The following is a 14,444-nucleotide window of genomic DNA, read 5'->3' on the forward strand; positions in this document are numbered from 1 at the left end:
CAAAATGTTCTCTGTCCCAAGAATTCCTCAAAGCACGCAGGCATCCTCATGCTTAAGATCAAGATAAACCACACATTACACATACAACAGCTGAGAGGTGTTCAGTGATGGAAGAATGGAGAACACACACACACACACCCACACCCACCCACACACACACACACACACACACACACACACGAGAGAGAGAGAGAGAGAGAGAGAGAGAGAGAGAGAGAGAGAGGAGCTTGAGCACATGAGGGAGTAAATGTGCATACCTAGAAAAGGAAGAAGAGAAGCCAGATGGTGGTGGTGCACCCCTTTAATCTCAGCACTCAGGAGGCAGAGGCAGGCGGATCTCTGTGAGTTTGAGGAAAGCCTGGTTTACAGAGAGAGAGTTCTAGGACAGCCAACAAAGGAACCCTGTCTCAGAAAAAAACAAACAAACAAACAAAAACAAAACAGAAAAAGAAAAGAAAAAATAGAACAAATGGTGGGCATTAGGGTCTGGAGTAGGGATGGGAGTCAGTGTGTAAAGGACTGTTTGGGAAGACAGGAAGGTTCTAGACCTGGTGGTGTTGCTGGCTCAGCACTGGTCCATGCCACTGAACTCTGCCTTTACGATGGTGCAGAGGGTTATGTGGTGTGTATATCTTACCACCTTTAACAATATAACCCAAACCTGTTTGTTTGCTTCCTCCAAGTGCTTTCTGCATTTCCTGTCCTGGTGGGGTGACTCTTCCCTCTCTGTGTATCATCCACTCTGAGAGTATACCATAGTTGTATCTGGGCAACCCCATGCTTAAACCTGCCGTGGTCTCCACTGAATACTGTATCTTGAGACCTTGATCCTCACTGGAGGGGAGCAAAGCTGGATCCATCTCTCCAGCATCTCCCTTGTGATGACCTTCCCACCATTGCTGGCCCTAGCCCCTGGCTTTAGATATCTACCTTCATGTTGGCCACTGGCAGTGAGCTCTTCAGACGGTACTTCCCATCCTTCTGGGGATGTGTGTAGAGGAGCGTGTCGTTCATCTGCAGAGAAGGTACCCAATCACACCAGTCCTAGCCCTGAAGACTGCAGCAAGCTCTATATACAGCAGGTCCCTGGGCTCTGGGTTACAGGTACCTAGTAATCTTCAGTGACACCCCGCCAAGGGGAAAAGCCATACTGTGAACCCATCACCACAATTCTAGTTCTATGGGGACACTCAAGAGGACTTGGCCGGTTTGCTAATGCTCTGGTACCAAGTGTTAGAGTAGTTTTATGTACAGTAGCCCTAAATGTGAAACAAACTAAATGTCTTTGACAGTTGATGGACAAAGAACCTGTGGTTCAGTCAGGCTGTGGAATATCACACAGCAGCCCAATGGAGTAGACTGCCATACTCTAGCCACATAGCCAAACCACAGGCATGTTGGGGTCAGGGGAGCCAGACATGTGAATACATGCCCACTACCTTTACGTGAAGGTCCAACCCAAAGTGACAGCAATCAGGCTAGTGGGTACCTGGGTCACTTGAGAGCGGGGGAGCTTTCTGGAAGTGTTGCAAATGTTCTCAATCCTTATCCGAGTGGTAATTATACAATGGTATACACTAGTCAACAAGCACCAACATGTAACTTAAGACTGATGAATGTAATTATAAATAAAATGGTTGAGAAAGGAAGTGGAGGGGGCTGGAGAGATGGCTCAGAGGTTAAGAGCACTGACTGTTCTTCCAGAGGTTCTGAGTTCAATTCCCAGGAACCACATGGTGGCTCACAACCATCTGTTATGAGATCTGGTGCCCTCTTCTGGTGTGCAGATATACATGGAAGCAGAATGTTGTATATATAATAAATAAATAAAATCTTTTTTAAAAAGAAAAAAAAAGAAAGGAAGTGGAGGCTGGTGAAATGGCCCATGCCTTTAATACCAGCACTCAGGAGACAGAGGCAGGTGACTCTGATCTATATGGCAAGTTCCAAACCAGCCAGGGCTACAGAGTGAGACCATGCCTTTAAAAAAGGAAAAGAAATAAGGCGGGGGCCAGTGAGATGGCTCAGGTTAACCCCGGGAACCCACATGGTAGAAGGAGGAAACGGACGACCTCCCTTGCTTCAGGGTTTAATTCAGGCAGCCTGTTCAGGAAACGTACAAGGCCCTTGATGCATCATCTAGCTACTTCTCGAGCACAGCCCCGTAGCTTCCATTCTTCCCTTCAATGCCTGACTCTCTGCCACTGATTCTTATCTATTTCCAAGACTCTCTCTACTTCATCTCATGATTCTTGCTGTCAGTCTGTATGTTTCCCTCCTATTACGTTCTGAAGGCTGAGAGTAAGGCTGCAAGTGATCTTTGTGCTCCTGTCCTGGCACTGAGGTGTTTGGTGAAGACTAGAAGCACAGGGCTCTAAGCTGCACCACCATCATACTACATAAAACTCTGGCAGTGTAGGGAGGCCGCTGAAGGCAGCCTTGCTGACAGTCACAAGAATAGTTGTGAGTGTCACAGGAGTGAGGAAACATAGATACCCAGCAAACAGTTTGGCTCTTGGGGGTTCCCTAATGGCCTCTGTGCTGAAGGCGTGGTCCACAGGATGGCACTGTTGGGAGGAAAGGAACCTTTAGGGGTGGGACCTAGGGACAGGAAGTTAGGTCATTGGGGCATGACCTTGAGGAGAGTGTGGGAACCCAGCCCCTTTCCCTTCCTGCCTTGCTTCCTAGCCATGAGGTGAGTGATGGCTCTGTCTTGTGCTGTTTGGCTATAGGCCCAAAGTTTCGGGGCATCCTGTCAAGGGCTGGTACCTCCAGAACTGGGAGGTAGATCCTGCCTTTCTTCTTTGAAGCCTGATTGTCTCAGGCACTTGCTCTAGAGGTAATTGACACAGAACGTGTAGTGTCTTGGGTACTAGTTTGGGGCAAAGAGCTACTTGTAACAGGAGACCCTGAGGTTGGCATTGCTACCCCAAAGGTCTTGGCTACTTCCTAATGTTCAACGTATGGCTGTGTGTCCTCAGACATGTCATGTATGCTCACCTTCAGAGTGGCAGACCAGAGCTACAACCCTGGGTACCCTCTGGGCCTTGGCCACCAACCTGCTGGGAGACCTAGATAAATTGATCCCCTCACCCCTCTGCTGTCTCACACCATAGAAAGTGCCTGAGTGGTTAGTTATAGTACTGCAAGGAAGCCCTGGTTTGAGCTGTCTAAGGTAGGCATTGAGCTATTCATTTCGGCAGCATCACCACCATCAATTCAAATAACATATAAGCAATGTTTTTTGTTTTCTTTTGTTTCTAAGGAGCTAAGACCATCCTAGATCCCATGTTGGCTCTAAAAAGCCAACGGCGGTGTCTGGCTTATAGCCAGTGCTTACCAGGAACAGGTGCCGGGGGTGTCGGCTTTTCCCTCTCACTCTCATCAGCGTTCCTTCCTTCAGGAACTCCTGTAGGGAGAGAAGCCAACCTCAGAAGTCAAGAAAGTCTGGGGAGGATCTGTGTAGGAGGCAGTCACCATAGCTATCTGAGTATCCAGGAACAGCTTATGGAGACTCTGGGCTCAGGAACCCACCCTGGGCAGGGTCTTCATGCAGCAACAAGCTGAACACTGCTCTGGCCACCAAGTATGTGTCCCAACCATGACTCTCTCCCTAAACGGCACCACAAAGGGTCCATTAAGAATAGGGCCTTTGAAGATTTGCTGAACATCTGGACCTGTGAATTGTAACAGCCCCACCCTTCTGAAGGATACAAACACAGACTTAGGAAGGATCTCAGGGCACAGACTCTCAGAACTGCATATGAGATTTCACAGAATCCTAGACTAGTACCATCCTGCCTATGTGGCTCAATCCCTCATTCCAACTGGCAATGATCACACTTCTAGCTATTTTCTGAGCTGAGTTGTATGTTTTCCATCTGGAAGCTAAAGAGTAAATCAATCAATCTCTGCCCCACCCCTCCCTTTCTGGGCATAGACCCCAGGACCCAGCATATACTAAGCATGTGCTGCACCCCCAAGTGTCACCCAGCCCCGTTTTGTTAAGAATGCTATTTTTATGTTGCTTTCTTGGGGCCTGCCTTTAAGAGCTGCTCTGATCTCTGCTTTCCTGGAAACCTGGAAGTGAAAAACCCTAGGTACATTTTTTTTTCTCTCTGGAGAGCTACCCCGGGGCAGGTACGGTGAGCAGAACTGACTGGCACTGTTTCTTTAACTGCCCTGAGAGGGTATCATGCAAGGAGGGGTGCAGACAAGCTCCAGGGTGGTGCACCATGTCCCCCACCCCTCCTAAACAGCACCTGCAGCCAGACTCGTCTGGGACCAGCCCAGCTGAACAATGGGGCTTATCAGAGTCAAGCTGGCCCTTGTCCTTGCCCAGGCAGCACTCACCCTTCCTGGCTGGAGGAGGTCCCCTTGGCCCCGCACACTGTACTCAATGTGGACCAGCTTCTGCAGGTTTTCCTGTGGGCAGGAACAGGAGATGGTCACCCTTTCACTCCCCTACCAGGCACTGTGTATCCTCTGTAAGGAGACATTGCTTCCACTTCAGAGGAAGAAAACAGAGCACAGACAAGCCTGGCCCAAATCCAAGTTCCTAGAAATGGCAGGCAGCACGGGGTTCTCAGCCTGGGATTTCTCAGAGATGAAAGATGAAGGGACTGTCACACCTTTGGCCACATCAGAAGGAAGAGGAGGCTGGTAGATGGAAGTAACAAGAATGTAGGGCCAGCAAGAGATGGTTCAGTGGGTAAAGGCAACTTGCGGCCAAGCCTGATGACCTGAGTTCAATCTCTCAGAACCCACTTGGTAGAAAAAGAAATCTGACTCCACAAGTTGTTTGTTCTCTGACCTTCAAATATATGAACACAATAAATGCAAAGAGATTGTTTTTAAAGAGGAAGGCAGTTAAAGTGTTCTTGAGTTTGTGAAGGTCAAGTGTGGGCTGGTAGCACAATTCAGGGTAAGGAAACTACAGACACAGATAGGATCCAGCTAAGCTCTTCCAGGTGTCTGTCAGGCTGACTACCCCAGAGGATGGGCAAAGACTTGTCCATGCCCAGCCTCAGGTTCAAGGAAGAATGGGGCCGCCACAGTGGGGCTGCCACTAGGCAGCCAGACATGCCCTCCCTCAGAGAAGGCACACATGGGGAAAGGACCTCCCCGCCTGCAGAGATTTCTGGAAACTGGGAATGGAACTGAATGTGAGAGGCAGCACGTTGAGCCCTGCAGACGCACCAGACCTGGAGGGAGATGACAGCTGACAAGGATGGAGGTCAGACGAGTACCCAGACCCATCACAACCTATGGCTGGACTGAATCAACTGGTCACTTTCCACACATAGTGCAACCAAAATAATATGCAAATGCTGTTCTCTACAGCCCCCACAGAGCTTATATTCATAGTGTCTGTTATTCAGCCAAAAGTCACAAGAACACTTTGGCTGTAGGGCATGAAGAAACCAAGCTGCAACTGACCTGAAAGCTTCCTTCCAGGTGACTAGCTTTCATATGGCTATGCAGGCTGCTGGGGGAGAAAAGCTCTCAATAGTACTACTCAGGAAAGATGTGCCCACTGGTGCAATAGTGGCATGAAGGTTATAGGAGCAGCCAGCCACTTTGGGATTGCATTTCCACAGGAGGAAAATCACGTCTGTCACTGTGATCCTAGTCAAAAGCCCATGGCTAGGGAGGTGATAGGCCCTACGAAGGAATCACTGCTGTTGCCTTGATAAATGGACATGTTGTCAAAGTGCATTCTAAATATTTATGTTTATACATATATGTAGGGGAATCCTGTATAGAGGTAACACTAACCACGCCCGCTTGGGCGTGGTCAGAGCGACATGAGAAAGGTTTAAGACTGAGGGGTGCACACACGGGGCCCCTTTTTCCCTTGCTCCCTGCTGCCTGGCTAGGCAGATCTGTGAGTACTATTTCTTAATAAAATATCTGTTATCTATCTGATCTGACTCCATGTTTAATCCCCCAATACATATAGATTAGTGCTGCCTTCAATCTTGGTCAGAGAAGCTTCTCTCTGCAGTGGTCAGACTCCTAACTGTTAAAGTGCTGAGTATAAATGATGATTAAGTGTTTAGCCATCTACATCAACCCTTAACTCCTAAGGCTCAGAAAGCACTATGGAAGTTGGGGGGGACGACAGAAAGAATATAAGGACAGGATGATGCGGAGGAGTGCTGTGACATGCCATCTTCTAGATATGACATAGCCATTGCATTTACAGCAACTATGGTCACCTGATGGGGAATGTACTACTGTGTATGTTCATCGTATTGATTGTTGAATAAAGTACTGTTTGGCCAATGAGGCAGCAAGTTAGGCGGGACTAGGAGTCAAAGAGGATTCTGGGAAATGTAGTAAAGAAGTGATGATCCAGGCAGGAAATGACATAGCAGGGAGACTCATACATAAAGAAGGGAAGAAGGAAGTGGGTCCCTTCTCTCTTCCTCCGGAGCCACCATGTGATCCCGGGATGAGGATGCTAATGTAAAGTGTCCGATAAGATAAGTCTTATAAAATATATAGATTTGTGATCATTAAGACTGAGCTAGCAGATGAGAAACCCTAGTCATTGGCCAAGCAGCATTTGTACCTAATATAAGTCTTTGTGTATCATTTGGGGCCCTAACTCAGTGGGCAGAACTCGGGCGGCTGGTAGAAAGCGCCCGTGTGGTGATAGGGCTTGGGTGGCTTTTGGCGGAAAGATTTATCATAACAGTCACCTGCCTAAGACCTGAGTAATATCAAGCCAACAAGATCAGTCAGCATTGCAGTAGGCAGAACCAATTGGATTCAGTGAGTTACAGTAATAAAAAGAAAAGGATACTAAGGGAGATATATACTGAGGATGTTGGGAGGAATAGAAGGGGGTTTGGGGTAGATACGATCAAAATACATTTTTATGTGTATTAAGTTATCAAATAACATGTAAAAGACGTGCTATTTTTTTTAAACCATGAAGGCACACATGCAAAACCAAATTGGGTTGAGGGGATGAGTTGGAAAGATGGCTCAGCAGAGGACACTGGCTGCTCTTCCAGAGGACCTGGGTTCGATTCCCAGCACCCACATGGCAGCTCACAATCACCTGTAACTCTACTTCCAGGGTTCCAATGCCCTCTTCTGGCCTCCACAGGCTCCAGGTACACATGTGGCACACAAGATTTACACATTTTGCTGGCAAAATACCTGTTATATAGAATAATAAAGAAACAAACTGGGGAGACAAACCAATTTTTTTTTTCATAGAGAAAGCAGTCTACACATTCTAGGTAACAGGCATCAGAGCTCTGAGCCAAGAACCAAAGCAACTGTCATGCTGTGGGCCTGGTGCAAAGGTATATGACATGCACACACAGACGGAGAACTTCAGTAGGGCTGCTGACTGTACAGAGGCGTTCAGGGAAATTACAAACAAAACACACAACCCAAGATACCAGAAATGAAGACTCTTCACAGGCTTAGCTGTGAACTGAAGAGAGCTGAGGAAAGGAAGACCCAGAGGGCACAAAGACAGATCACTAGTACACAGATCACTAGTACACAGGGTGAGAAAAGAGGTGATGGAGAAATAGCTCAGTAGTTAAAGTGTTTGCCATGGATGCAAGCATGGAGATCCTAGTTCAATCCCCCATACCCATGTAAAAGCCTGGGTGTGGCACCTGTAATCCCATCACTAGGGAAGCAGATACTGGCCAGTCAGTCTAGCTGAATCAATGAGTTCCAGGGTCAGTGGAAAAATTCTGACTTAAAAAATAAGGTGGGTCGATGGGATTTGGTGGCACATGCCTTTAATCCCAGCCCTTGGGAGGCAGAGGCAGGCGGATCTCTGTGAGTTTGAGGCCAGCCTGGTCTACAGAGTGAGTGTCAGGATAAGCTCCAAAGCTACACAGAAAATCGCTGTCTAGAAAAACAAAACAAAACAAAAAACAAAAACAAACAAACAAACAAAAAATAAAACCAAACCAAACCAAAACAAAATGAACCCAAAAAATAAGGTGGGTCGCTGGGAGTGGTGGCACATGTCTTTAGGCAGAGGCAGGTGGATCTCTGTGTTCGAGGCCACCCTAGTCTGCATAGTGAGTTCCAGGACATCCAGAACTATATAGATTAAACCTGCCTGAAAAAAAAAGATGGAGGCCCACTCTGCAAAATGAAACTCATACCTTGTCCCATCATTGAGGCCAAGAGTTCATGGCTAGACAGGTCACAGACCTTAGCTGAGACCCTATACCACTATCATTCTGCTAAATGGACATCATATTAAACTGATGCCTGATGTCTTATTGTTATTTCCATAGATTAGTGCATCTCTCAACCTTCATCAGAGAAGCTGCTTTTAGCAATAGAGACCCACAATTGGTCAGGGTGTAGAGAAAGATAGACTGCAGGATGCTCAGCCCTAAGTGGGACGCCTATATCACACTCCTGCCTTGAAAGGCTCAGGGATCGATGTGGAAGAAGGGGCAAGAAGACTGTAAGAGCCAGAGGCAGTGGCTGACTACAAGAAAACTGTGTTTCCCAGACTCAACAGGGCGTCTGTGAAGATGAACTCAGCAGTTTGTGACATTTGCAAAAACCCAAGCCAGCACAGACAGTGGGGAGGTGGGCACGAAGTCCAACTCCTAACTGAGGAGTTATTGGCAATGAATAGTTACTGGTGGATGGAGAGTCAGTTTTCTTTAAGGGTATGATTCCCAGTATGTCCACCATGTTCCAGTGGAAAGCCACACACTCAAGAGTTTATGTAGCATTAACTGGACCATATGGGAGGGAAAGCACAGATTAGAGTGGGGAGGGAAGGGGGTCTGTCTCTGGAGGAAGGGGTTAATTATGATCAAAATACATTGTATGAAGTCCTCAAAGAAGGACCAGGAGGCCTCTATGGCCAAGATTAAGGCTCGGGACATGCACAGCAAGAAGGAGGAGCTGCTAAAACAACTAGATGATCTGAAGGTGGAGCTATCCCAGCTTCTCATCCAAACTCTCCAAGATACGAGATGTCCACAAATCCATTGCCCGTGTCCTCACCATAATTAACCAGACTCAAAAAGAAAACCTCAGGAAATTTTACAAGGGCAAGAAGTACAAGCCTCTGGACCTGTGACCCAAGAAGACTAGAGCCATGCGCCACCGCCAGCTCACCAAACACAGAGAGAACCTGAAGACCAAGAAGCAGCAGAGGAAGGAGAGGCTATATCCGCTTCACAAGTATGAGGTCAAGGCCTGATGGGAAGGCAATAAAGTGCAAGACTGGCAAAAAAGAAAAAAAAAAGAAAGAAATTCTCAAAGAACTAAAAAAGAAAAAAAGAAGGTGGAGAGTAGTTGAAGCAGATACCAACACTGACCTCCATATGCATCTGTGAACATGTATATACTATACATGTATGCATACACAAAAAAGAGAAAGGAAAGAGTGTCTGCATTTGTGAATGTGTGTGTATGTTACACAAAAAAAGAGGGGAAGGAAAGAGTGTGTGCCAGTGTGAGTGTGTGTGTGCGTGTGTGCGTGCGTGCGTGCGTGCGTGTGTGTGTGTGAATTGGAGGGTGACGAGAAGAGAGCATCCAAGACACTTTTCCAAATTAAACGAATGACCAATAAAGCTCAGATCCAAGCAAGAGTTACCATGCCCAGCCAGCCAACAGAGAAGATATCACAGGCATTCAACAGGGAAGGACACACAACACACAGGGCAAACATAGCATCATAACAACATTCTTAGGAAACTGTGAGTCAGAAAACAGTGGTGCACCATCTTTAAGTTACTGAGAGAGAGAAAAAAATTGACCAAACCAGTTTTTTAGACCCAGGAAAAAATATATATTTTTTTTAAAAGTGAGGGTAAACTGCACAGTTAACTACATGGGAGACGGATGGTGGGAAGCAGGTTCTCTCTCATGCAGTGAGTTTGATAAGGAAGGCGAAGGACTAGACCCATCCAGGTGGTAATAATTCGACTAGACAGGCTGATTAGGTTTGGGAATATCGGCCTATGTGTCTATGCCTAGGTCAGCAGACACATGTCTTTTTCTTCACTCTGTTAACCAGGAGCACCTAACAGAAATGAGAGCCTGCAGCACAGTAGGCTTGGTTTCTAGGCAAATGTTCTACCCCTTAGCTCTTTTCCATCCAGGGAAACTTCGAAGATGGTCTATTCTTGGAGAGAATTCTTGGAGAGAAGAATGAACAAACCAACAAACTACCTACACACTCAAAGGCAGACGCACAGGTCACTGAAAGAGCACTCCAGGACAATTCTTGCCAAAGGACTTCCATTTCGAACACTGTGGGTTTAAAAATTGTTGTAATTTGACGCTTCTATATTTTGAGAAATAAATAAATCATTGTGGTCTAAAATAAATATCCATGAATCAGTGCTGACATAAACAATTGGTCTGTTTTATGTATGAGGATGGGCTGCATCCATCATTGAGAGGGAAGAGACACATCTACAAATAAGATTCCAGAATATTGAGGAGGCCGTCAGCTTAAAGGAAAAGGTAATGTGTCTCTTTGTACTACTTCAGTGTATACAGTGTGGGCACAGTGAAGTAGTGCACAGGGACTTTCCTTCAGAGACTGCGGAAAAGGCAGGGAACACATGATCTCAGTCAGGGGACCAGGGTTATGTCATGCCGTGACAAGATGGAGTCCCACTTTTGTGATCTTCTCATGTACCCACAAATCTGGTCTTATAATGAGGAAAACCTTAGATTCCAACAGTGGGAGCTCATGCTCCCTCAAGACCTCCATAGTCTTCAAAGTCAGGGAACATCTGAGGAACTGGCTCCAAATGTAATGGCCAAAGTGATGTATCCTTGAACAGGACATTGGGCCTGTGAGAATGGGCCTGTGAGAACTATGGGTAATAATGCCATTTCTGATGGGCTCCATGTTACTAGAAGACATTAACCCATGGGAACTCTTGGTATTATCTTCTTAAAATGTTCTGTGATTTAAAAAATTGTTCAAAAAATATGTTCAGAAAGCAGCATAGAGGGCTCCAGGGGTTGGGTGATGGGTGATATTTAAGGGGACAGAGTTTTAGTTGGGAAGATGACAACATTCTGGAGATGGGCTTTGTGACCAGCGCACAATTTAAAGATGAGCTAAAGGCCGGGGAGAAGTGGTATATGCCTTTAATCCAAGCACAAGGGAGGCTGAGGCTGGCAGATCTTTATCTCAGAACAAAACACAACAGCAGCAGCAATAACAAAAACTGGCTAAGGCTACGAGTGGACTTCTGCAGAGAAAAGACAACATACAGATGGCTAACTGGTGTATGCAAAAGGCTCAATGTCACTCACTCATCATTGGGAAACACAAACCAGACCCATGAGACAGCACCCCCCTCATAAGAAAGACAAGTATTGAAGAGGAAGGGAAGGACTCAAGTGTGGGTGAGGGTGTGGAAAAAAGAGACCCCTGGTGGGTGCCAGTGAGATCAGTCTTACGGAAATTAGTATGGAGTTTCCTCAAACCACTAAAACTACTGTATGACTCAGCAATCCTACTAGATACATCTAAAGGAATCAGAACTGACATGTCACACAGACATCCACACCCACTCCCCTGGTCACTGCAGCATTGCTCTCAGCAGCAGAGAAATGGAAGCATACGTAGCCTGTCTACAGATAAGTAGAAAAGAAAACTCCATCTGTACACACAAGAGAGTATGATTCAGCCTGAAAAGGAACAAAATCCTGTCATTTAAACAAGAAAAGGAATTGGAGAATCATTATGTTAAGTGAAATAAGCCAGCCACAGAGACACAAGCACAAACATCTCCTGGTCTCCGGTGGGGACTCTAGGGAAAGCTGTCTCGTGGGGGATTAGTACAGTGTTATGAGACCAGGGAGAGGGAGTTGGGAGGGTGTTGCTCATTGGGAACTGAGTCGCAGTTAGACAGGGGCAGGCAGCTCAGCTGAGCCACTATATCATGTAGTGAATGTGGGGACACTGGTACCCTGTGCTTAAGACACCTACAGGGATGGAACACTGCGCCACGAGGAAATGCCAAATGCAAGGAGGTAGGTAGGTACAGTCAGATTTAGATATTACAGTGTGCGTGAGAGTAATATCACATGGTAACCCTTAGAAGTTGCTGCATTTATGTTTTTATATAACACTTAAATTTGGTTTTGAAAGACACTGAGTTCAATTCAGCCATCTCATCCATGTCAGAGTGAATAGTGACCGGCAGCCATGTGACCGAAGCCTCAATTCTACACCAACACTGTCTCCTCCAGGAAGCCTCCCTGTCCTCAAAGTCTGTAAGTATTCCCAAACTCTGAAAGTGACATGCAATCACCGATATGAGGCATCTTAATGTTAATATCAATAGGACCACCCTGGATGCTACATGAAAATGGGTGGACAGAGCCGTCCAGAGCCAGGAGGGACCCAAGGGCTCCTCATAGCAGGAGGTGATGAGGCCTGGTCTGATGGCAGCAGAGCTTCAGCCCAGTCTTAGGAACACACAGCCTCTGAGCTCAGCTCTGGGTCAGGCTTATCTGGGTCCTCTAACTGTGTCACAAGCAGAGCCCCTGGTCAGACCAGCAAACATGGCGGGGGGGGGGGGGGGGCTCCCTTGAAGCAGCTTGCCTATGCCTCCCACCACAGCATCCACCTCACCTTGAGTCGGTGTGGCTGGCTGCCCCTTCCCTCCCATGGGTGCTGTGCATGGAATCTCATCTCTCCCTGGGCAGGGGAGGAGACACATTCCTGTCAACTTAGAGGCAGGACTTCCTGAAGCAGGATGTGGAGAACACCACCAGCTGTTACAGCCACAGGTCCTGGCCCTCAAAGCACCTCTATCTTTCAGCTGCACTGAGGGAGCCTCACTGCATGCCCAGGATGCCAAAGTGACATAGAGTGAGGTATGACATCCTCACAGTGGGAGATAAGAGGACCAGATGACTGTGATGGCCATGATCCTCCTGGAAGCAGCCCCAGAAATGGACCTTTGTTTTCAAGCCTGTTGCCTTCAGCTTCCTCCTCAGCTGCCCACCCTAGCCAGCTCTAGCCTCTGTTCCCAGATCTAGTCTTAGCAGGCACATTCAGTGACAAAACACAGCTGATGCACTCCGGATCTCCCATTCCAGCCTCTGCCCTGGTCCTTTCTTCCTTGTCTTCTCATCAATGTTCATGTGCTTGCAGGGCTCGCCACAGATTGTCCTCTTGTCAGAAGTGATACTACCTCCTCTAACCCTAGGACACTGCATCCCCTGAACCCTCAGCCGCTCCTCTCTCACTAACCATTAACCATGGTATTTGCACCCATGGTCACTGCTCTGAGGAGCTCACAGCCAGACTTACAGGCAATATCCCCAGATTCCATTTCCTATTCTGTGTGGGTTCTTTGTGCATCTGCTGTAGCAGAGCCATTGAAAACAATGCCTTGGCACACATACCACTATCATCCCCTTCTATGCCAGTGAAAGGCATGACTAATGGATTGCTGAATTTTCGCACTAGATTAAGACTCAATTTCTGGCTCATTTTCAACACACAGCTCTAATGTGCTAACAGCCTGATGAATATGTGGATACAGATGACCATAACAACTACTCAGGTAGAGCTGGGATGTGAAAGAGAGCCTGATATCCTTAGCAGAAACCAGAAAACACCCAACCAATGGCCAACAAAGAGAACACATGCCATCACAACCAGATGTGTATCCAGAGCTCGGGCACCCAGAGGACCAGTGATTCTGACTTTGGATATGAGATGTTCCTAGGAGTGGAGCATGTTAGTTTCTGTGACCATGGAAAGTGGCACTGTTTCTCAAGTCTGTACAAATGTATAACCCCTCACAGTTCAAATGGAACTAGAGGTCCAAAGAGGAACACACTGGTCATACAGCAAATGTCAGGCCAGAGCCCAAGGCTCTTTGCAGAGCCCAGGGAGACAGAGAGTGGGGTAGCATAAGGCAGATGAGCAGGATGAAGCAGGTCCTGGAGTCTCTACCCCAGAGAAGCTACCATGCTGGACTTACCCCTTGCTCCATGCTTTCATTGGCACGGTCTGTCACCTTGGAGATGAGAGTCAGCGCACCTGGGGAGCAAAGGACAGACAAGAGTTTTATGAAGTCTAGCCCAGCTTCCATGGCCCTTACCTCTTCTTTGGCTGTGTACCTACTTTGTCTCCCCAGCAGTCACCATGAAGGTGGAGTGGCACCAGTTTTTCCCACTATAGCATCAAGTCACCAGCCTAACCCCAGCTCTTTCATGACTTCCTCAGTTTCCCTGGCTGCTGACTATATTACAGTGGGTCCACCCTGGCAGGGCCTGAGGCACCAGCCCAGGAGGGAGCATGGTGTGGCTAAGGAAGCAGTGAACATCTTGAAGCATCTTTCTTAGGTCACCTAATTCCATAACCTTCTCTTCCTCTGCTGGAAAGAGCCCCTAGACTCCCACAGCTAAGGATGGTAGAGGTTATCTCAAGAGACTTGAGGAGT

General features: G+C 47.2%; 1 protein-coding gene, 1 long non-coding RNA gene and 1 pseudogene across 2 annotated transcripts in view; 2 read left to right on the plus strand and 1 right to left on the minus strand.

The window, feature by feature from the left end:
* Window positions 1-14,444, minus strand: part of Fgd5 (FYVE, RhoGEF and PH domain containing 5) — a 108,051-nt gene that overhangs the window by 12,615 nt on the left and 80,992 nt on the right. Inside the window, exons 10-13 of the mRNA XM_027428890.2 lie at window positions 13,983-14,041; window positions 4,354-4,425; window positions 3,341-3,409; window positions 931-1,014 (exon numbers count right to left, since the gene is read on the minus strand). Coding sequence (XP_027284691.1) covers window positions 931-1,014; window positions 3,341-3,409; window positions 4,354-4,425; window positions 13,983-14,041 — 284 coding nt within the window. The remainder of the gene's footprint in view (window positions 1-930; window positions 1,015-3,340; window positions 3,410-4,353; window positions 4,426-13,982; window positions 14,042-14,444) is intronic.
* Window positions 6,435-9,358, plus strand: LOC103159836 (annotated as a pseudogene).
* Window positions 6,520-10,372, plus strand: LOC107978279. The gene is made up of 2 exons (XR_003487579.2): window positions 6,520-7,127; window positions 10,119-10,372. It is a non-coding gene; the product is annotated as an uncharacterized LOC107978279 (long non-coding RNA).

The sequence above is a fragment of the Cricetulus griseus genome, chromosome 8, assembly GCF_003668045.3.
Source record: "Cricetulus griseus strain 17A/GY chromosome 8, alternate assembly CriGri-PICRH-1.0, whole genome shotgun sequence".
Classification (NCBI taxonomy): domain Eukaryota; kingdom Metazoa; phylum Chordata; class Mammalia; order Rodentia; family Cricetidae; genus Cricetulus; species Cricetulus griseus.